The 21,396-nt window shown below is 45.7% G+C and overlaps 1 protein-coding gene across 1 annotated transcript in view; it reads left to right on the top strand.

The window, feature by feature from the left end:
• Positions 1-3,914: 3,914 nt before the first annotated feature.
• The window catches only part of CAPN2 (calpain 2), a 53,371-nt gene continuing 35,889 nt past the window's right edge, over positions 3,915-21,396 (top strand). The window contains exons 1-2 of the mRNA XM_074989907.1: positions 3,915-4,255; positions 10,023-10,092. Of these exons, the coding sequence (XP_074846008.1) occupies positions 4,019-4,255; positions 10,023-10,092 (307 nt within the window). The 5' untranslated portion in view covers positions 3,915-4,018. The remainder of the gene's footprint in view (positions 4,256-10,022; positions 10,093-21,396) is intronic.

The following is a 21,396-nucleotide window of genomic DNA, read 5'->3' as shown; positions in this document are numbered from 1 at the left end:
TTCTGTTGGAAGACAGGAAGTTGGTTTGCCACATTATAGAGCCAGCACATAAGAAAATGTTACCCCTCCATGATACATGCCCTGCTTACAGACTAACAACAGCCTGTAGCACAAGCTTCTCCATTTCCTTCAGCAAGCAGCTAATCCCTTCTCTAGAAAAAGTTACTTGAACTGGCCAGCTGTGGTGCAATCACACGGAAAAAGTGAATCCCTGCAATCTCATGACTAAGGAAAACAACCCTGGAATTCAGTCACTCCTCCCTTCCCTTCTACTCAGTGAGCTCCCATCACCAGCAGCCCATGGGCACAAGGCTTTGGGCTTCACCTCACTAGCTGTAGGGCTGGTTATTAATAGCTCCTTTGCAAAGCCGTGAAAGGAATTTGCAAGCATGTGAGTGATTGATACAAACCGGATTAATGTCGACTTGAGAGCAGAGACTAATACAGGATTACAAAGTAGTTACTCTCCAAAATGGCTCGAATCATCAAATAAAGAATCCAACTCATCCTAAAAGGCTTGTGTTTCTCTGAGTAGTCTACTCCCTCTCTACAGGCTGTTTGTACTGTGACTGCCGAAAGTGCTGGACAATGCTGTAGTCTTAGCAGAGCCATAGGTTGAAGAGGGGTAGGCCATCCCAGGCCCTGTACATTGGGGGCCGCGCTGGGAGGGTGGCTTACCTGGAACAGGGCACAGGCACCGGGGCAACCAGAAGAAGCCGCAGCCACAGAGAGTCACCTCCCCCGGCCCTGCTCTGCACTCACCCCGCGAAGAGAATGGCACCTCCCCCAGCCCACTAAGCCACTCTCCCGCGGGGGTGGCTTGGGGGCCTCTGCTTGCAGCTGCCCACAGACAAGTGGGGCTCAGGCAGATGGGAGGCAGCGGTGCAGCGCCACATGGTGAGGGGCGGGGGCAGAGGGAGGCAACCGCCTGTGGTTGTTGCTGTCATCTGTTGCTCACCCCCTGCCCCAGTTAATCCCTGGCCAGGCTGGCTGGGGACGGGCTCGGGGTCAGGGTGAGGGCAGAGCAGGGAATGGGCAGGGCATGTGTCACGAGGGGAGGGGTTCCCCCAGGGGCTGTGCCTGGGGGACTGAGGAGGTGTTGCCTCGAGCCCCACCCAACCTCAGGATGGCCCAACTCTTAGTCATGCAAAATTTCCTTTCACCCCAACAGAAGTTTGGAGCACAGGCTCCTACGTGCAGGGTGATGCGTGTGAGGGTTAAGGTTTGGCTGCCAGGGAGTGGGTGGGAGCAGCCCAGGGAGCTGGCAAGGGGAGACTTCCAAATGGGAAAGGGCTGGCTGAAGCAATCAGGGATTTGTTTTTGCTGTTTCTGCAAGACAAACAACCAGCTGAAAAAAAAATCACTGTTTTCATTTATTTTTGGGCCCTGAATGTGAACATATCAAAGTAGCTCTTGAGCTAAATAAAACCCTACAGCTCATCTGCCCAACCTGGGATTGCACTTGTGGTTCAGGCTGTAGAAGTAAACAAAGCAACACCAGCAAGGCGGATCTGCTTAGAGATAGGTGTGGTGTGGTATCTTTATCACACTTCAGTCTGCGACAAGAACTGTGCTATGGCAGGGTGGTCAGCCCACACCACCCCTGAAAGGGTTACAATGCCTCACAAGATGCTACTTGGCAGGATGGGCTGCACAAAGTGAAGTGGAAGCCAGCTATACAGCTTGAACTAAACCTAATGCAACAGGCAGGAAGGGGCTGGACTCCAATGCAGCCAGAAAGAGGCTGCTGCAGGGGGAGAAAGTCAGCAGTGGTTATTGAACACTGAGAGCAAGCAAGGAGAAAAAAGCCTGGGGAAAATAGCTGTAAGGGCTCTTTGCTTTTGATTAGTCCCTCAGCTTCTTCCTATTGCTGATTCTCTCATGAATTGTTGCTTCTCTTCCACTGCAGAGGCCCCTTCTTACTTGCCCCTCTCTGGTTTTATAGGAGCCCAGCTGGGTCAGTTTGGCTGAGGCTGAATAGCCCATTCTGACAAATACACTGCCTAGTCTGAGCCCTGGTAACCCTTTCAGTGGCAACGTCAGCTGAACACCCCATCACTGCACCCCTTACCATACTTTGGGCTAACTTCTGTGCTGCTGGCACACACCGTGTGCAGTCCCAGTTGAGGTTGCACATGCCGTAAATCCACACAGAACCCTGAGAGTGACATGCCATCACAGGTACACAAAGGTAGGGGGACCTACTCCCAATACACAAGGCTGAAATATTGGGCAGGGAGCTGCCTTCAGCACATTGGCCAATCAGCTGTTTAGAATAGGACAATAGCTACAATACACACTGTGCAGAAGTAGCATCTTCTTTGTGCTGATTTTATACTGCTCTAGAGAGCCAGCACCCCCTGGGGTACAGCAAGCACATTTCTGGGGATTCACCAAAATAAACCAGAGAGGACTTGGTGATGTAAGACTGGCTGGGGCCCAGGACCGAAAGCCAAAGCTTGAGCATATACCGAAGACCCTGTCTATGATGAGGGGTGAACTTCTCCCCAAGAAGTGGTAGCTATGTTGCTCGTGTTAGGTTGTCATAAATAACTTGCTTGGTGGGGAGTGGGGGTGAATTTTCAGCTAATGTGCCATGTCAGATGGCAGCACCATCTGGTGAGTCTAAGTGCCAGAACCCTTTACTTATAACCACACTCTGCAGGAGACTAGCTGTGTGGAAGCCTGGACTGTGGGTAAGCTCTTTTACTAGGAATCAGATGGACTAGGTTCCTTTCCTAGCCTCTGCCACAGATGTTTTGTAGGATCCTGGGCAAATTACTTATTTTCCCTGTGCCTCCACCCCTGACCTCTGCAATGGATTTAGAACAATGCATCCTGTTCCTGTCTGGTCTGTTTAGGCTGTAGGCTGTTCAGCCAAGGACTTACTCTGCACCTGTACAGTGCCTAGCACAAGAGGGCCTCTGTTGGGATCACTAAGTGGCACTTAAGTATAAATAATGAACAGTAATAGAGGTAACTGCAGATGACACTAACTACCTGCAGTTCCAGGAAAGGCAACAGAAGAATGCAAAGGGGGAAGAACCTTGCATGGCATTTCAACAGCTACTGTGCAGTTTGCTCCTTTTCCTAGGTACTTTGTGCAGTACCTGTAGAAAATGTTTCAGGATTTAAAGAGCCCCTCAAAGTGAAGCCTACCTTGTCAAAGGGAAAGATGATAATAATCATCCAGAGCCTTAAATTCCAGATGCTCCCAAAGCATGTTACAAAATATAAGCAGCACAGTCCCCATCGCTTTCAAACACAGCACATCCACTTTTGGAGGGGAGGCACTGAAGAGGAAATACAACAAATAGAAGGAGCCTTATAGTCAGGACACTTATCCCTTCAGCTGAAGTGGTAGAGGCCAGAGGTCTGAGTTTTATTCACGCTGATAACACAGGCCAGTGACCAAGAAAAAGCCATAGCCCATATGGGATTTTCACTCCTGCAGACTTTCAGCTGTTCAGAAGGAGCTCTGCCTGATAGTGGGAGCGTGTAATGCAGTGGACAGGTGTGTCATGTCTCTCTCTAAAGGCTGGTCCCCACGGCAGTTCAGAGCAGATTCCTGCCAGCTCAAAGTCACTCCTTCAGTTCCAATGGCACAGGTCTGTGCTTTAGAACCAAAAGGTCCCAGCTTCTGCCCCCGTGCTGGAGGCCAGTTGTTGCAGACTTCTAGGGAAGCTGTTCAAAACCACAGACCGAGAAAAGGTCGCCTGGGACAGATACATCGCAGCTACTATTCCACCTTAGGAAACCAGCAAGACAGAGAAGCCAACACGTGCAATGCTGGTAAACAGCCTCAGAGAGACACTAGAAGGAGGCTGCAGCTTTAAGCACGAGCATTGCCACACCCAGTTTTTGCTGCAAATTCTCTCTCCTCTGAGGCTGATTCACCAGCTGTTCTAGTCGCTGTTTACTTCAGGTTCCTACGTTTTTGCTGAGCAGCTGCATTTCTGCTTTAACCAACGGAGAGCAGACGGCAGCGACCCATCCGCAGCTGCGGGAGAAGACAAACATGTCTGGGATTGCAGCTAAATTGGCCAAGGAGCGGGAAACAGCTAGGGGCTTAGGCTCCAACGCCCAGGCGTTTAAGTACCTCAATCAGGAGTTTGAGACGCTGAGGAGCGAGTGCCTGCAGGCTGGGAAGCTCTTCCAAGATTCTTCCTTCCCAGCTAGTGCCTCTTCCCTGGGGTACAAGGAGCTGGGACCAAACTCCTACAAAACTCAGGGCATCACGTGGAAGAGACCGACGGTAGGAGAGCGGCGTGATGGGTGGGGAGGAGGGAGAGAGAAAGGAGTGGGGGGGTCAGTGTGAAGGGCAGGGCAAACCCATGGCATGGTCGGGAGTGGCTAGGGCAGAGATACTCGAGAGCACTTGTCCCACCTTCCCCCCCAGTCTCAGGTGGGTTGGTAGGGTCAGGAAGATACCTCCTGTAACAGCAGCTGGACTTCTCAGTGCAGCATGACCTATGGGGAAGTGTAGATGGGCCCCACCCCTGATCGTAACCCCTAATTACTGCTCCCTCTAATTTTAGTCTGCCCTTGGATGGGGGGAGGGGAAATCATGGGCACTGAGGTATGTGCAGAGGTGCACCACTAATAGAAACACAGGTGGGGGCTCTGCTAATCAGCTGGGTGGCACTTGTCTCTCTCCTGGGTGGGTATCCAAGCACTCAGTTTACAGGAAATACTGCCTAACCCTGGGGTCGGCAACCAAACTAGCAAGAAGAGCCATTTTTTTTCCAATTTGGTAATAAACTCAGTAATTCAAGAGCTGCAGTACATGGGGATATGAGACTGACCTTATTTATTAAGGACAAACTATGCTTTTTGTAACCCCTTATTTTAAGAACAACACACCATTGATTTAACATAAGAACATAAGAATGGCCATACTGGGTCAGACCAAAGGTCCATCCAGCCCAGCATCCCATCTGCCGACGGTGGCCAATGCCAGGTGCCCCAGAGAAGGAGAACAGAAGACAATGATCAAGTGATTTATCTCCTGCCATCCATCTCCTGCCCTTGTTCTGAAGGCTAGGGCACCGTACTTTATCCCTGGCTAATAGCCATTTATGGACCTAACCTGCAAAAATTTATCAAGCTCTTTTTTAAACCCTAATAGAGTCCTGGCCTTCACAGCCTCCTCGGGCAAGGAGTTCCAGAGGTTGACTTGTAACATGATTTGTAACATGATACATGTTTACTGTGGGATGTTCTATTTCCTCACCATTTACCTATGTGTTTTGTACCACTGTCTTCCTGACCACTTCCAAACCTCTCTCTCTTGCTCTCTGGAGGATGCTGGGAGAGTTATACAACGTTTTGAGATCACATCCTTTGCTATTTAGATATGACTTGTTCATTTTTGGGCTCTTAGACATTCAGCATCTATCTAAAATAATAAAATATTTAGTTATTTAAATTCCACTTCCCAAACCATAAAATAATAAAGCCGAACGGATCTATCTAAACTTTACCCTACTTACAGAAGATTGGAGGGCCTGTTCTTGGAGGGAGATATTCTGTGTGTCTGTCTCCCTCATGGCTGGAAAGAAGAAGAAAAGGCAGAGAACAGAAGAGGGAGGAGCCATAAATTCAATGATGAGGAGGGGTAGCCGTGTTAGTCTGGATCTGTAACGGCAACGAAGGGTCCTGTGGCACCTTACAGACTAACAGAAAAGTTTTGAGCATGAGCTTTCGTGAGCACAGACTCACTTCATCAGAGTCTGTGCTCACGAAAGCTCATGCTCAAAACTTTTCTGTTAGTCTGTAAGGTGCCACAGGACCCTTCGTTGCCGTTACAGATCCAGACTAACACGGCTACCCCTCCAATACTTGAGCTAACCTTGTTATCTCCACGCTTGCTCTGGCTTATTTATACCTGGCCCTGCAGATTTCCAAGACCAGCATCTGATGAAGTGAGTCTGTGCTCATGAAAGCTCATGCTCAAAACTTTTGTTAGTCTATAAGGTGCCACAGGACCCTTCATTGCTGTTATAAATTCAGTTGTTACCTACATTCCTATAGGCCAACCCCACCTGGCTAAGGAGGTTAACCCTTTTGCTCCTAGGCTGCTGGCTAACCCTCATAATCGTGACACGCCCACCAAATCAGGGACGGTGCTGGACAGCCTGTGGCCACACTGGCTGTGATTTCTCCCTGGAGGTCTGAGATAAGACATAGAAAATAAGTACATGCAGGCATTTTGTTCTTAGCAACTACATGAGAAATAACAATGCTTCCACTTACGTGGAGTACCAATACAGATACAGAGAATGTGCTATGTAATTGATTAAATTATTAATATTTTATTATATTAATATTAAATGTTAATAATAAAATAATCAGGCTTTTTTGATTAACTTTGCAATTATAGCATTGGGAGCTGTAAAAAGTACTTAAAGAGTCCCATGCGGCTTCAGAGCTACATGTTGTAGACCCCTGTCCTAACCTTTGAATCTTGGGGCAATGTACTGGGGAGGATGTGGGGAGAATCTGCTCTGAATTTTGCGTTAGGGCCTTCTCTTTACTAATGAGCCAAACCCAACCTCTGGGATGTGACCACCCCAAAGAGGCTGAGGATTTTGGCTCGGGAGACTCCATGTTTATTGGCTTGAGCCCATCACCAGCTGGAGGAGGTTATTTTATCCCTGACTTGGGCTAGGTCTACACTAGCCGCAGAAGATCGAATGCTTAGGCTCAATCTTCCAAGGTGCTGTTTGATGCATGTAGGGAAATGGTGCGTTCAACTCTTTGTGAGCCTCAAGGATTAGGGGATGTCAGTGGGAGGAGAGCTCCCATGGACATTCTGCAATGAAGACAGGGACCAATGTCGATGGCTGCAAAATTAATTTTCGGTATGCAGTTGGCATATCTAAAATTGTGTAGCAGCTGTCAGCATTGCTGATGAGTGTAGATGTACCTAAGTTATAGAAAATTTTACTCTTAAGAAAACTATCTGGAAAGTTTGTGGGAATTATGTGAGTTTATGGGCTTGCAATGCTGATGCCCAAAGAATAAACATGAAGGTTAAGTCTGTGAACCTGAAAGAGATTCACTTCAATGGTCTGAATCACTCTCACTTACCCTGGTGAGCGGCAAGAGTACCCCCACAGAAGTCAGAGGAGTTATATTGGAAAAAATTTGGGCCCTGAGCTTCCTCTCAGGTACATTTGATGTTTGTTCTAGATATCTTGTTCTTGTGCATCTTAAGTTCAATACAGTAAATATTTGTTTTACTTTAAAGTTGGGAGTATTTGAAGCCAACCAGTGCCATGGGTGGTTTTTCAGTGCAAAGCTCCATGAAGGGAAAGATTCATAGCAATCCTCATTTATATTCCCCTGCCCTCCTATGTTATGTTCAGCTGCAGACAGGTTTTTTTTATAAGTAACAGTTAGTGCCGGTGGGTTGTTCTCTTCTGTTAACTCCATTTGTTTGCATTCCCAAGCTACAAAACTAATTCAGCATGGTTTTTCATATTGAACAGGTGTGGACAGGTATGAATCCACATCCCAACTCCCACACCATCCCCACCCTGAGATCCACTCCCTACAGCTACACAACTCTCTGATGAAACATACCTGTCAAGTTTAGAGGACTGTGTCCCCATCATCTCCTATTTTTCTTATTATTTTCATCCTAACATTGCTTGCTTCACTCTTCATTTTACAAATCAGTGTGATTCTTTCCCACTTCAGTTTCCACATTTGCACCTCCCCCACCATATGCCTTTTCCTGTACCCTAGTTGGTACAGTGAGGGTATGTTTTTTCTGCCAACAGTCTAGCATCCCTTACCACTCTGTTTAGTGCCTACCTTTTGCAGAGCTACAAATTAATAAAGCTGGTCAAAGCTTTCTTTACTCTGAATTCTGCATGCTTTGCAAAAGGCTGCATTCATCCTTGGCATACTAGAAACTACATTACGAAGGGATTTGGCTCCAAGTGGCCCCAAAGAGCATTAAAGCAGTGCCAAGAACAAATGGAAAATTCCTTCGGGGTAAGTGCCAGAAAACTAGAGCCCAGTCAATGTGCTGTTTTATGAAGGGGCTGCTCTCCCAGCCTCTGTTTACTCAGGAAACATTTCTGGACCATGGAGCCATTTCAGATTTGGGGAGGAGGCAACTTTAACTGTGATTCCAGTGGGTACTTAGGCATTTCAAAACACTCTTTTTTTGGCAGGCCGCTTGCAAGCGGCGGACAGGACCGCTACATCTTACTCTGATTATAAAAGAAAAATAAATATTAAACCCATTCTGCTCTAATATTTTCTGAGATCTTGTGGCAAGTCACTTAAAGGACACTGGTTGGGTTTTAAAAGTTAATGTACATTCTTATCTTGTTACTAACTCAGTGGAGAGAGAGGTCCTGTCAGGATTCCTGGTTACAGTCTAGTGGGTTACAGTAGATGTAGGTACAGTAGGGGCTTTTATAAGCACATCAGACTGCCCATACTGGATCAGACCAAAGATCCATCTACCCCAGTATCCTGTCTTCCACCAGTGGCCAATGCCGAGTATTCCAGAGGGAATGAACGGTACAGGTAATCATCAAGTGATCAATCATCCATCCCCAGCTACTGGCAAATGGGCAAGAGACACACAGAATGTGGTGGTGGATCCCAGCTTACCCTGGCTAATTGAGGGACCTATCTTCAATGAAATTGCCTAGTTCTTACTGAACTGCTATTATGGTTTTGGCCTTTACGACATCCCTTGGCAAACAGTTCTGCAGGCTGACTATGAAGAAATAATTTAATAGGCAGAAGATTTAAAACTAACAAAAAGTAATTGGTGAGCCTGACTCTTGTGTTTTATGCAAAGGAATAAATCCTCATTCAATCCTTCCACAGCGTTCATGATTTTGTAGACCTCTATTATATCCCTCCACACCCCAGTCATCTCTTCCAAGCTGAAACATTCCAGTCTTTTTAATCTCTCATCACAGAGAAGGCATTAATAAGTTTCTGTTATTCATCTCTGTACCATTTCCAAATCCAATATCCTTTTAGAGATGGGGTGACCAATCTGCATGCAGTATTTAAATGTGGCTATTCCATGGATTTATGTAGTGGCAATATATTTTTCTGATTTTTATTCTCTATCCCTTTCCTACTGGTTCCCAATATTCTGTTAGTTATTTTGATTGAGTAGATGTTTACAGAGAACCACAGTGACTCCAATATCTCTTTATTTATAGGTTCAGCTAATTTAGACCCCATCATTTTGTATGTATAGTTGAAAATATATTTTGACATGTGCATTACTTTGCATTTATGAACATTGACTCTCGTCTGTCATGGTGTTCACCAGTCACCCAGTTTTGTGAGATCCTTTTGTAGCTCTTTGGACTTTTAATTTTGTATCACCTGTAAATTTTGCCACCTTACTGCATACCCCATTTTCTAGATAATTTTTATTTATGAATATGTCGAACAGCCGTGGAGAGAGACCATTTAGATCTCTATTCTCGCTATTTATTTCTACCTTTTTATTTCCTATTTTTTAAGTGGAATGCCTGTCAATGCTTTTAGGATCATCTAAGGATCCTTAATTTACTTTAATTTATAAAGAAACTCCCTACCCCAAAGGCTGTGCTGATCCCAGTTTCTGAACTCCTCTATATTACTCTCAAACGCTGTTGCAGGTAAAACCTTTGTCTCAAACTAAAGTGAGTAGACCTTCAGTCAGACTCACTGCCATGGGGTGGCAAAGAGGGCAGGGGCCAGGACTCCCCAGCCATTGCTACTGCAACAGAAGTGGCAGCTAGAACCAAGAGACCTTTAAATTGCCACTGGAGCACCATGTGATGCACTCCAGGCAACGCTAAGGGCTGGCTGGAAGAAGGGGAGTGCTGAGAGCTGTCTGGCTCCAACCCCATCCCTTCAGCTTTGTACAGGAGGGGCCATCGTAACACTCCAGCTACACTCATACCGACACTAAGGTTGTTGGTAAGGATCGCACTTTGGATCTCTGTTTTTAAATACACTATCTATTTTTACTTTGTTTTTAATTTCAGGAGCTGTGTTCCAATCCTCAGTTTATTGTTGGAGGTGCCACCCGCACAGATATCTGCCAAGGAGCTTTGGGTAAGACAGAGATCACTTGCTCAATTTTCAGTTGGACATCCTTTTATGCTGCTACAAGTCCCATATGGTTAGCATTTCATGATAGACTCTTACTTTCATGTTTTAATATTCTCTCTGGTTTCCTTCCCCTTGCCTTTCGCCATCTCTTCTTGTGCCACTGATGATCATGTTTTATCTGACCTTCATTGAAAGCTCCTCCACATTGGCACTGTGTTTTCTTTGTCCAGTGTATACAACACCACTGTCTGAATTAATGACAACACCACAGTTAATGTTCTATATCAGTTCTGTACCACTCTCCTCATTGTAGCATCTGTAGAATAGTAACAGAGAGAAAGCCGTGCTAGTCTATATACTATCAAAACAAAAAAGCAGTCCAGTAGCACTTTAAAGGCTAAGAAAATAATTTATTAGGTGATGAGCTTTCCTGGGACAGACCCACTTCAGATTATAGCCAGACCAGAAGAGACTCAATATTTAAGGCTCAGAGAACCAAAAATAGTAATCAAGGTTGACAAATCAGAAAAAATATTATCGAGGTGAGCAAATCAGACAGCAGAGGGGTGTGTGTGTGTGTGAAGAATTAGATAAAGCCAAGTAGGCAAAAGAGCCCCTATAATGAGCTACAGCCCCCAACTCAAACCACTGCAACACATTAGGTTCTAGGTCTGTAGTAATGCGTTGCAGTGGTTTGAGTTGGGGGCTGTAGCTCATTGTAGGGGCTCTTTTGCATACTTGGCTTTATCTAATTCTACACACACACACCCCGCTCTCTGATTTGCTCACCTCGATAATATTTTTCTGATTTGTCAACCTTGATTACTATTTTTGGTTCTCTGCGCTTTAAATATTGAGTCTCTTCTGGTATGGCTATAATCTGAAGACGTGGGTCTGTCCCACGAAAGCTCATAACCTAATAAATTATTTTGTTAGCCTTTAAAGTGCTACTGGACTGCTTTTTTGTTTTGGTAGTGGCTCTAGTGTGAGCACATTCCCCATAGTGCATTAAGTGATATGACTAACAGCTGTTGTATAGGGGTTGTTCTGTCATCCTCTCCAATGTGCAGTGGAATGTTTTTGTTTTTGTCTTAATTAAAATACAACTGTACCAAGTGAATCCGCTAGTCCTGCAGTTTTTAAAAAAAAATCAAGCAGTTGTATTGGGTAAAGGAGCACTTCTGAGCATTCTCTGGGGAACTAGCTCATAATTCACCTGTTGCTGCATTGGCCCATTTTTATTTTAAAACAGTTAGAGTGGGGCTCAGTGACATGAAGGCCTTTGGGAATAGCTTGGTCTCATCTTGACGCTTCTTCCTTCACAATATATTTAAAATTCTTTTTTTTTTTTTCTTTCTGTCTGAACTCTCAGCCCTCTTCTCCTCCAGCATCTCATGACTGTCTTCTTACTACATGCCTTGCCATAGCACCGAGGAGCCCAGCATACATAGCACTGTGGATACCCAGAACCAAATGATGGCCTTTACCCTGAAAAGCTTAATTCCTTCTGTTCTACCACCTAACTCCTGTGTCACGTGCACACAACCGGAGTCATCTTGTTTGTCTGTTGTGGTGATAGACCTGGGTTGCCAGTACCAGGGACTGAACCTGCATTTGTAGGGGCTAAAGCCCTGTGCTCTGCCGCGTGAGCTAAAGGCCAGCTGGCACTCAGCTGAGGCTGTAGAGCAGAGACTTCACTCACTCTAGTATGAGGTCTCAGTGCCTCTGGGTACTACAGTTGCACCACTCCCAGACACACATCTGAACTCCTCCCTGACTTCCTGTTGCACTGCAACAAGTTCAAGCTCCTTGTCTTCATCTGCCAGGCTCCTGACAACTTTGCTCCACTCTTGGTGCGATGAGAGAGATCCTCTGCCTCAGTCAATCGTAGCATCAAACTTTGTGCTCTCATCCCTAGAGCACAAGTTCCTTTGCATGCCCTATTGGTTGCAGTGGGGCACAGTTTGGAGGACCTCTGAAGTAGATGAGGCTCTGGGGTATAGTTCTGATATTTATTATTTATATCATTTTTTGAAGTACAGGTACTCTGCCCTGAGCAGTGTGTCTCCTCCCCCGCGTGTGTTTCTGTGTACAAGGTGCAGTCTCCGTGGCATGATCTGGCAAGTACAGTGAATGTAAGGTCAGAAGTGCAGGAAAACAATTCCCACCCCGTTACTCAGCTGTAAAAGCTCTCTATAGATTGATTGATTGAATGCAAGTTACTGAAGGAAAACACAGAGGCTCGGTGTTTAGTACGAAATATGAATAAAGGGATGGACATTCCCAATATCTTGCTTTCATTACTGTGTTTTGTTTTGTTTTTTTCAATTGGAATTAGCAAACAAAAGCTAAAAGCTGGGATGATTTCTTTCCCTCAGAAAAACTTGCAGGCGAGATGTGCTTTGTGGTTAGTTTCAGATCCTACTGCTGCTGTTTTCAATTTATGGTTACAATTTTTGCACTAGTGAGGAAACTTTGGGTTTTGGTTCATTTCAGAAAGGAAACCTGTTATACGTGACAATCAAAGCGCTTCCTGCTCAAAACGTTGTAAGGGGTGATATCTGTGAAAAGCTCTGAAAACCAGAAACCCTAATTGCTTTGTGACAAACCTGTGGCCGCCCATGGCTCCAGCATTGTTATTCTGAATATCATAACCACCCAAAATGTTGCTGTTGCTGCAGAAATAGAGAACTCCAAAAGCACCAGATCCTATTGCTTAAAGGAGATTCTCTCCTTCAGCTTATTTGTTCAGCGTATGGACCTGTTGATAGTTAGTTTTAATTTTATCCAGTACAGGGCAGTGATAGGCAACATTCTAGCCATTCATTACAGTGTAAAAATATATACTACTTTATGTTCTCAAAAGTACCAACTATCTCCCCTCTCAGGGTTGCTGTGTCTCTTCAGGAGAGGTGCTTATTACTTATTACCCCACACTTAACAGTTGTGGTACCATGTTATTGTATTTAGATCAGCAACATCAAATGTAACATTACTCAGCTGTAGTATATGGCTGGAAAACCCATGGATGTTGTGACTCATGGTGGCAGAAGAGAGGAAACAGTGGCAATCGCATAGAGGAAACTTATTCATGCTTTACACTTTTTCAAGAGGAAGTCACCATGGTGTCACAACACTGGAGCATACACAACACAGGATCGTTCATCTGTTTTTAGACACAAATGTTTCCTCCCTAGAGAAAACGTTTTGAGAAACATAACAAAAATTTGGGTAGGGCAAAGTCACAAAACCTAAATGTTTTCCTACATTAGGATTACTAGAGGGTGAGTAAACCATTCACTCCTCTCTGTGCCTCAGCTAAACTTTACGATTTCCTGGTTTTAATTTTATATATTAAAAATATGGTACTGCCTTATTTTAAAAAAAAAAAAAAAAAAAAAGTCACCGTGCTTCACATAATGATCATGTCTGCTAGATGCTTCCAAAGGAAAGCTCCTCTACAGAAAGAGGAGTATAATGGTGGACATCATAGTGCAGTTCACCTCTGTGCTGTGTGTGTATCACATTATCTTTACTTGATCAGCTGTATCCTGTCTTTGATGGCTGGGTGGTTTGTGGGTGGGTTTTTTTTTTTTTTTTTTTTTGACCATGGCAGGGGTTGGGGAAGTTCTCAGAAGTATCCCCTTTACCACACTACACTGCACCTCACCTTTAGCTCCTGGTTTGCTGCATGCCCAGGAGTGTCAGAATAGGGGGAATTAAGGGGCCATGGTGCTCTCTCTTTGAACAGGGATGGACCAACCCATCCCCTCTTTGTCACAGGCCCCATCTTCTTCCCCTGAGGCTCTGCCCCTCCTCATACAGACTGACAGCTGGAGGCCAGATGGCTGAGGAGTCCCTGGCCCACCCCCCACTTTTGGGAAGGTTCTGTTGCCCTGTGGCAGTATGCCGGTATGTTCAGGAGCATATGTGTGGGTGCAGCTGGTATGCTGGGGAGTAAGTTAAAAGGCTAAATGCATCAGGATTCAGAAAGGACCATACACAAATATGAGCAATCAGACAATATCTTGAAAGATGTAAGTGAATTCACAAGAAAGCAGCAGTTGCAGAAACAGCAAGAGTCATTCTCTGTGACTAATTGAAATGCCATGTTTGAACCAAGTGTAGAGGACTCACACAAGGCACCATAATTAAGTGCTCCATGGAGTTCTTCCAGTAACCAATAACGTGCATATAGAGAACACCAGGAACAACAGCCGTTCCAGTCTCCAGACTGGAAGAATGACTGGGAAAGGACTGCATTGCAGCCCTATGATGTCTTTGCGTGGTTTAGAGAGAGAGCCCTTGGGGTAAGTTAGAGCAGCCCCAGTGGCTGCTTAATTTACTATGGCCTTGTTCTCTGGCCCATGTACTGCTCCACAGCTGAGAACAGCTAGAGCCCAAAGCCCACTGGCTGCTTCTCTTCCCATGCTCCTGGTCCATCCCATCCCCTGCTCCTAGGTCAGAACAGGAAGGAGTTGGGCTAGGAATTTGTATGCCATTCCTACACTGCTCCGCTGTGAGGATATCTTCTAGAGCAGTGTTTCTCAACCTGTGATAGGCATCTCCTTAGGGATCCATGAGAATTCGGTGGGCAGCGATATGCAGCTTTTTGAGCAATGAAATGCAGCTCCTACTTTGAGCCTCACAGTGGGAGTGCTTACCACTGCTCTGTGCATGGGCCTGAGCACCTGGAGAAATAGGCGTGGGGCAGCAGCTCCAGTGAATCCCAGGCATAGGGTTAGAGTGGAGGGAGGGCTGGGAGTGCCTGGCTCTGGAGGAGGAGGAGGACAATGAACCATGTACTGCATATTTGTGTGTGTGTGTAAAATGTATAAATTATATATGTCTGAAAATTGTGGATACTGAGGGTACTTTAAAAAATAAGTTGAGAAACGCTGATGTAGAGGGATCTCTTCATAGCACAAGAATGACATAAAAGTGCCATGGGGGAGGGGGCTAGAACTTGGCCCTTGCCTTCATTTGTTTCTGTAAAGCCCATAAACATTTTAGGTGCCAAGTTAGCACTAGTATGGTGTTATAATTTCTCGGCGTCACCTTATAAACTCCTGTCTGCAGTGTGAGAGAATCTTTCTGGTGATAGCCGGGTATCTACTCCCTAACAGATTCTCCTCTAGGCTACACTAGTCCGGTCTGTGCCATGCAGGCTAACACTAGGTGCACTCTGGTCACTGAGTCCCCCTTAAAGCATTTTCCTGTGATGTCTAGCGCCTGATACTACTACTCACAGAAATTCCAGATCGTCTGCCCTAAAGGAGCCATGTGCCCCAGGTTACCAGTGTACACCACTGAAATAAACCTCCTCTTCGTTCACTACAAAAAAAAAAAAAAAATGGAGCTTCAGCTGAAAGCAGCAGCATGGCAGAGATAAAATGGTGAAACAAAACCAAATATCAGAAAATGTGAGCAAGGGCCTACATTTATTAACAGTTACCTTTCCTCTCTCATAACATGGGTTTCCCCTGCAAAATTCAGTCTCTTGCAGAGCTGGCTGGCTCCACAGAAACCAGCATCCAAACTTTCTCAAATATCAGGCATCCTGCACACTCTGAATGGTTACAGAGTGCCTCTCCCCAACTCCTGTTGTGCCAAGAAGGTCTTTTGTCCTTCTTCTTAGGCAATTCCATCTCTTTTGTTGTAATGTTCTTTTTATACCTCCAGATGGCTTCTGTTGTTTGCAGTTGTTGTCTCAGATGGTTTTCCATTGTTAGTCTTGGGCAGTATTTCACCAAATGGTGTTCTGGGGTTCCACAAAGAGAGAGAAAGTGTTCTGTGAGAAAATGGTGAGAGGTCAGCAACCTGTGGCTCTGGAGCTAGATGTGGCTCTGGAGTGAGTCATTTGCTGCTGACTCCTCTGCGGCTTCCTACCCAGTCGAACTAAATGTAATTGATTTAACAGCCAGTGGGAGGGTTCCTGCCATTAAACCAACTGAATTTAGTTCCGTTATTTCTGCGGCAGCAGGGCAGGGAGCTGCAGAGAGCCCCTCGCATGCAAAGTAGCCAACGTGTGCACAATGGGGGCAGGGCTAAGGAAGCCAGTGGCTCTCCTGAAGGGGAGCCAGGTGGGTCTTGCAGTTCCTGCATCATCCTCACCTTTCATTGGCTGCAACTGGCCTCTCGAGTTGCCATAGGGTGGACAATGAAATGGGGACTAGTGTCGGAGGAGCAATGGTGGCTAAGGTAGGTTCATCCACCATGTTGGGTGAGGTAATGGGAGGAGCTAACGTTGGCAGAGTTTGTTCTGGTGAGGTTAGGCCGGGGGCCTCTTTGAGTGGAAGGGTTAGTCCCAGGAGTTGGTTTGGGGCTGAGGTGGGTTAATTGTGGGAATGGGAGGGGTGAGTTTGGGGCTGAGAGGGGTTAAGCCATATATAAGACTGTTATTAGGGGTTCCACAAAATTCTTTTGAGTTTAAAAGGGTTCTGTGGCCAAATAAAATTAGGAAATACTGGTCTTGGCATACAGCCATTATGTCATGGTCTCCCTTTTTCCTGAAGCCCATAAAACATTTTCAGTATAGTTGCATTATTCCTTAAATATTACCAATACACACATTTCACAATGATTTAGTCTTGCTGTGTTGTGAGCTTTCTGTAGCTACCTCACACATTACCCTAATGGATAAATATACCACAAGGCATGTAATTGGTGTGGTGAATTGTTTGCAAAGTAAAAGGGGACCTTCTGACACACTAATTTCCCCATCTGCTCACAGTGATACTACCTTGGGTGTCTTTTTTTGCTCTGAGTCTCTTGTAACACAGACACAATTTCGTAAAAGTTTGTGCTCAGACCCATAAAGGCACTAGCAGTTTTCATGTTCACTTTGAGTCATTAGCATCAGAGGCATGTGCCGGGCTGCTGTGCATTAGGCCCCCTGCAGTACAGGGTGAAGACATTTCAGATCTGTGATCCAGTCAGTCAGAAGCCCATGGTACTGCAACACTAGGACCTCGCCCATTACCCCTCTGCTTGTCTCTTTCTTTACCCAAAGAAATGCTCCCAGATTCTTGAGATCTTGTGGCAGGTAATTAGCTGCTTCCTTCTAGCCAATACCAGCTGTGCTGACTTATTTGCATTTCCTTAGAGGGAAGTTTAAATACATGCTGCCACTGAACACCTGCAAATGACTCGTGGGGGAGCACAGACTCCCTCCTCTGTCCATATTTAATGGGTCACTAAACCCTTCTAATTATTAATGAACAATCAGTCTTGTGTTTAATATTTCTAATAGCCATGAATTAATGCATTCAGAGCTGTGTACCTCATCTTATCTTTACCTTATACGCAGCAGCAAGATGACAAAAATAACCAGTTCCTCGTGCTTAGCTAAGAGGAAGCTCTGTGCAGAGCGTGCATAGACAGCAACCTGGTCTCCCTGTGCTCCAGCACTTTCCCACATGAGCTGTGCATCCCCAGTTTGTTCCTAGTGTAGGCTTGGTCCGCGCACCTCAGCTGCAGGGTTACTCTTGGTGGAATCCCAGCAGGGTTTCTGTAACCCACCCCTTCTTTCCCAGGGGTCTGTTTGACAGTTTGTTCTTCTATGCAAAGTCTCCACCACCTCCTTTGTCTTTGGGCAGAGACAGGAGTGCCACACCCATCTATCCAAATTTGTCAGGTAGCTAAGCATGTAACGAGGCCAGTCCCTGGATTCCAGGGGTAATGCAGCTGCTTGTCATCCTTGTCTCCCTTCAGCACCGGTTTTTCTTGGCATGTGGCTAAAATCACTGTCTCTTGTACTGCCTTCAAGTTACTATAACTTACTGGGCCAAATGTCCAGTAACAATTTCTTGCCCAAGGTGGTCCCAGTGATCATATCCTTCCTCATATTGGAACTGTCTGGCTCCTGCTACCCTTCACTTTTGGGCTTCAGGGTGTGAAATGGGAAAGTGTTGCCTGCCTGGTATACCCCTAGAGTCTGAGAAACCCCCATACAGAAGATCCATAGGTACCAGCTCCAAGCTATGTCAGACCCAAGACCAGCCCCACCAAGCCCGGGGGGGAAGGCAGTATGAGCCACAGCAGGTAGACTCAGAGAAGTGAGCTCACCCCCAAGCTGTTATAATGCAGAGCACCCCACTACATTGTGGGTTGAGCTATGAAGAAGAAAAATGCTTCCTAACCAAAACCTCCACAAGCTAAGACAGTAGAACCTGCCACCAGCCAGCCCCACCCAACCTACAGGCCTCCACTCACAGACACATGCAGCTTTATCCACCGCTCCTACCAGGCACTACGCTTGTCCGGATCAGCCCCGGTATTCATCTTCCTGTTCAGGCTGACCTCACGATTGGCACAGAGCCATTGGCCGTGAACTAAGAGCTGGTAGAAGGTGTCTGGCCAACTGACAGTCCTAGAGGCTGGAATCTAGTCTGTGTGTGGCTCCCACGCATGGGTCTGCTCATAAACCTTAACCCTAAGCAGGAGGTGGGTGAGACTCCAGGACCCATTCCGTGTCTGGCCTCTCTGTGGAGGTTGTTGGGCCAATCAGTGTAATGGTGGGTCTGTGTCAAGCCCAGAGTGTTTCATTCCTGTGGACTAATCAGCTCAGGTCAGGATGCCAATCAGACAGTCACTGCCCTTCAGTCACTGCCAAACTGCGTCGGCTTTGTCCTGGGCAACTTGAGGTGAAAGCTCCAAATTCCTCGGCCAAGGATGGGATGTTTGCTGTGTCCAAGTGCTGCTTTCAGTACTTTGTGTTGCAAATGGAGGGGAAAGCCACTCCTGGGCTGGTTGCGTACTGTGATAAAGATGACCTGTCACATCCTGGCAGAAAGAGAGCAATGGAAGCCTTAAAAGAAGAAAGAGAATTAAAACACATGACTTTCTCTGCTAGGCTGAAGAGCTTATTATTAAATATTTGTTCCTCGTATAGATACATATAGATGGAAATTGTCACCCCTTTTTCTTTTCTTTTCTTTGTTAATCTAAATAGATTCATGGAGCTCAATCTATCCCTATAAGGCATGTGACTAGCTTGTAAGAAAGTATTTCCACCCCCACCCACCATGTCTTGTGGCCATATTCTCTGCCCATTTCTAGAGCACTATAGTGTTTCTGAATGGATCTAGAGTGTACAGAACTCTGTTCCTATTATGATTTTCCCTTGTACTTTACCATTATACTTTTAAGGAGTCTGCAAGGGCAATGTCATTTTGTGAGGCAGAGGAGACGCACACACTGTGCTCTCTCATGGGAAATTGACTTCTGCTCTTTGTCCTTTAAAGCTATAGCTAGAATCATTCCAACTGGAAGGATGTTCTTGGGCTTTGTTTTCTGGAAAAATAATATCCCAACTAGCAGGGACTCCTCTATAGCAATAGAGTCAGCCATTGGGGCTGGGCTAAGGTTTGTTTATTTAAGGTTTCAAGGTTTATTTACATTTCATGCAGAGTGGTATAGAAAATGGTAAAAGAGTGACTCAGGTCTGTGAATTATTTGAAAAATACAGCTCTTCCAGCTCTTCCCAAAATATATTGAGGGATAAATCCTGTCACTGTGTTCTACTGACCTGACATGCAAGGAGATTACAGGATTCCTCTAATTCTCTGAAGAATGCTGCTTGTGCTATAAAAGTTAAGCCTGTGGCAACACTCATTGGTGGATTGAGGTTAAATGACCCACTCCATACTTCTTACCAGCCACCCATATGAGCCCTTCTTTTCCTCCCATTCACAAGTCTTTGCTCTTCTTTCTGATGTTGGCAACTGGCATCGGTTATTGGGCCTTTCATCTGCTGCTCCACCCAGCCCCCTACTGCTCTGAGTCTAGACCTCCACAATCCCAACTGTCCTTTGTTCTCTCGTGCCTCATCTCAAGGCTGTCTGCTATATTTTGGGGTGCATAGCAAAGATGAGGAAGATGAGGAACACTACATAATTTAGCAATGGCGGAAACTGAGGCATAGACATTGTATCTCTCACAGGGTCATAGAACAAGGCAATAGCAGAAGTGGAATCCAGGACTCCTAACTCTTAGCTTCCTGCTCTAATCACCAGACCCTTCTGTCACAGGCTATAGGAGGAAAAAATTAGTTAGAGAAGTACAGTAAAAAGAGAATATTGTGCATTTCCCAAGTCCTGGAACTCAGCTTTCTGGGCTCATGGAATCATCGAGCTCCTTAAAAGCCCAAGTCACCTCAAAGGGTCCGTCATTGCATATAGAGATAATCTTTCGCTACTGGACCCTGTTCATTGTTTTCCCAGAATAACGACAAAAAATAAATTTGCTGTTTCATGGCATTTGTCACCTTTCCCTCCCCACTGCAAAAGCATGTTTGCCTGCCTGTCTGTTGGAAAAGTACAGCATTGATGGTACTGAATGTGAGGCTGCATCATACAGCCAGTGTGTATGTTGGCTTTATCCCAGAGAGGGCAGAAGGACATACCATGCTACAAAACAGTACTGGCCTTCAGATCTTTCCTGACTTGGGCCGGGCAAATCTCTGAGGCTGGAACTTTGGGCCGGATAAGAAGGGCTCCAGTGAATTTGCACAGAGACAAATAAGGAAGGGTTAGTGATGGAAAGACCTTGGTTTATAAATATCATCTAGAAGGGTGCTGGACATGGGGATTTGTGAGAGCTTCAGTCTCTAGGGTATATCCTTGCAAGAGCAAATCTGCAGTTGCTCCTGAGCTCAAATCTGGAGAAGAGTGTGTGTGTGCGAGGCTATGTGGGATATGTCCTCTGCTTGTCGTAGCAGGCAGTGGCCCTACAAATGGGGAACATACCTGGAGCTGCAGCATGTATCCAGAGCCACCACACTTTTTCCTCCCTGTGCAGTTCTGTCCCCTAATGTGTAGGTCACCACAGAGTATCTCATTTTCTATAAAGTGCATTTCTGCAGTGGAGCTCACGTACATGCTGCCTTACACAGAACAAACAAATGAAGAGGAAACCTGGGCACAAGTTGGGTCCTTAAAAACAGAGTTCTGTAAATATCCACGAACACAGAAGACTGTGCGTCCCACTACAGGGTTTACAACAAACTATTCCAAGGGCTACAGAGATGATAGCTAACTTTTTTCAAACTAATGGAACTCCCGCTGGGCTTCTGCGTTTCTTCCAGAAGCAGTGGAAAAGGCGTCCATCCCCAGTGTAGACAACAGTATTAAAGAATCGCAAACAGCCTTTTTCCACCTTTTCTGGGATATGATGCAGCATTTGTGTGGAAATGGCCTACAGTTAGGCTTATTTGTCAGTTGTGCCTACAGGCAAAAATGATGGCTTAGAACAGGGGAGGTGGCTCTTCATTCCTGAATAAGTCAGGCATCAAAGTTGCTGAAAGGA

The sequence above is a fragment of the Carettochelys insculpta genome, chromosome 3, assembly GCF_033958435.1.
Source record: "Carettochelys insculpta isolate YL-2023 chromosome 3, ASM3395843v1, whole genome shotgun sequence".
Classification (NCBI taxonomy): Eukaryota; Metazoa; Chordata; order Testudines; family Carettochelyidae; genus Carettochelys; species Carettochelys insculpta.
This window is presented reverse-complemented; position numbering and strand designations above follow the sequence as displayed.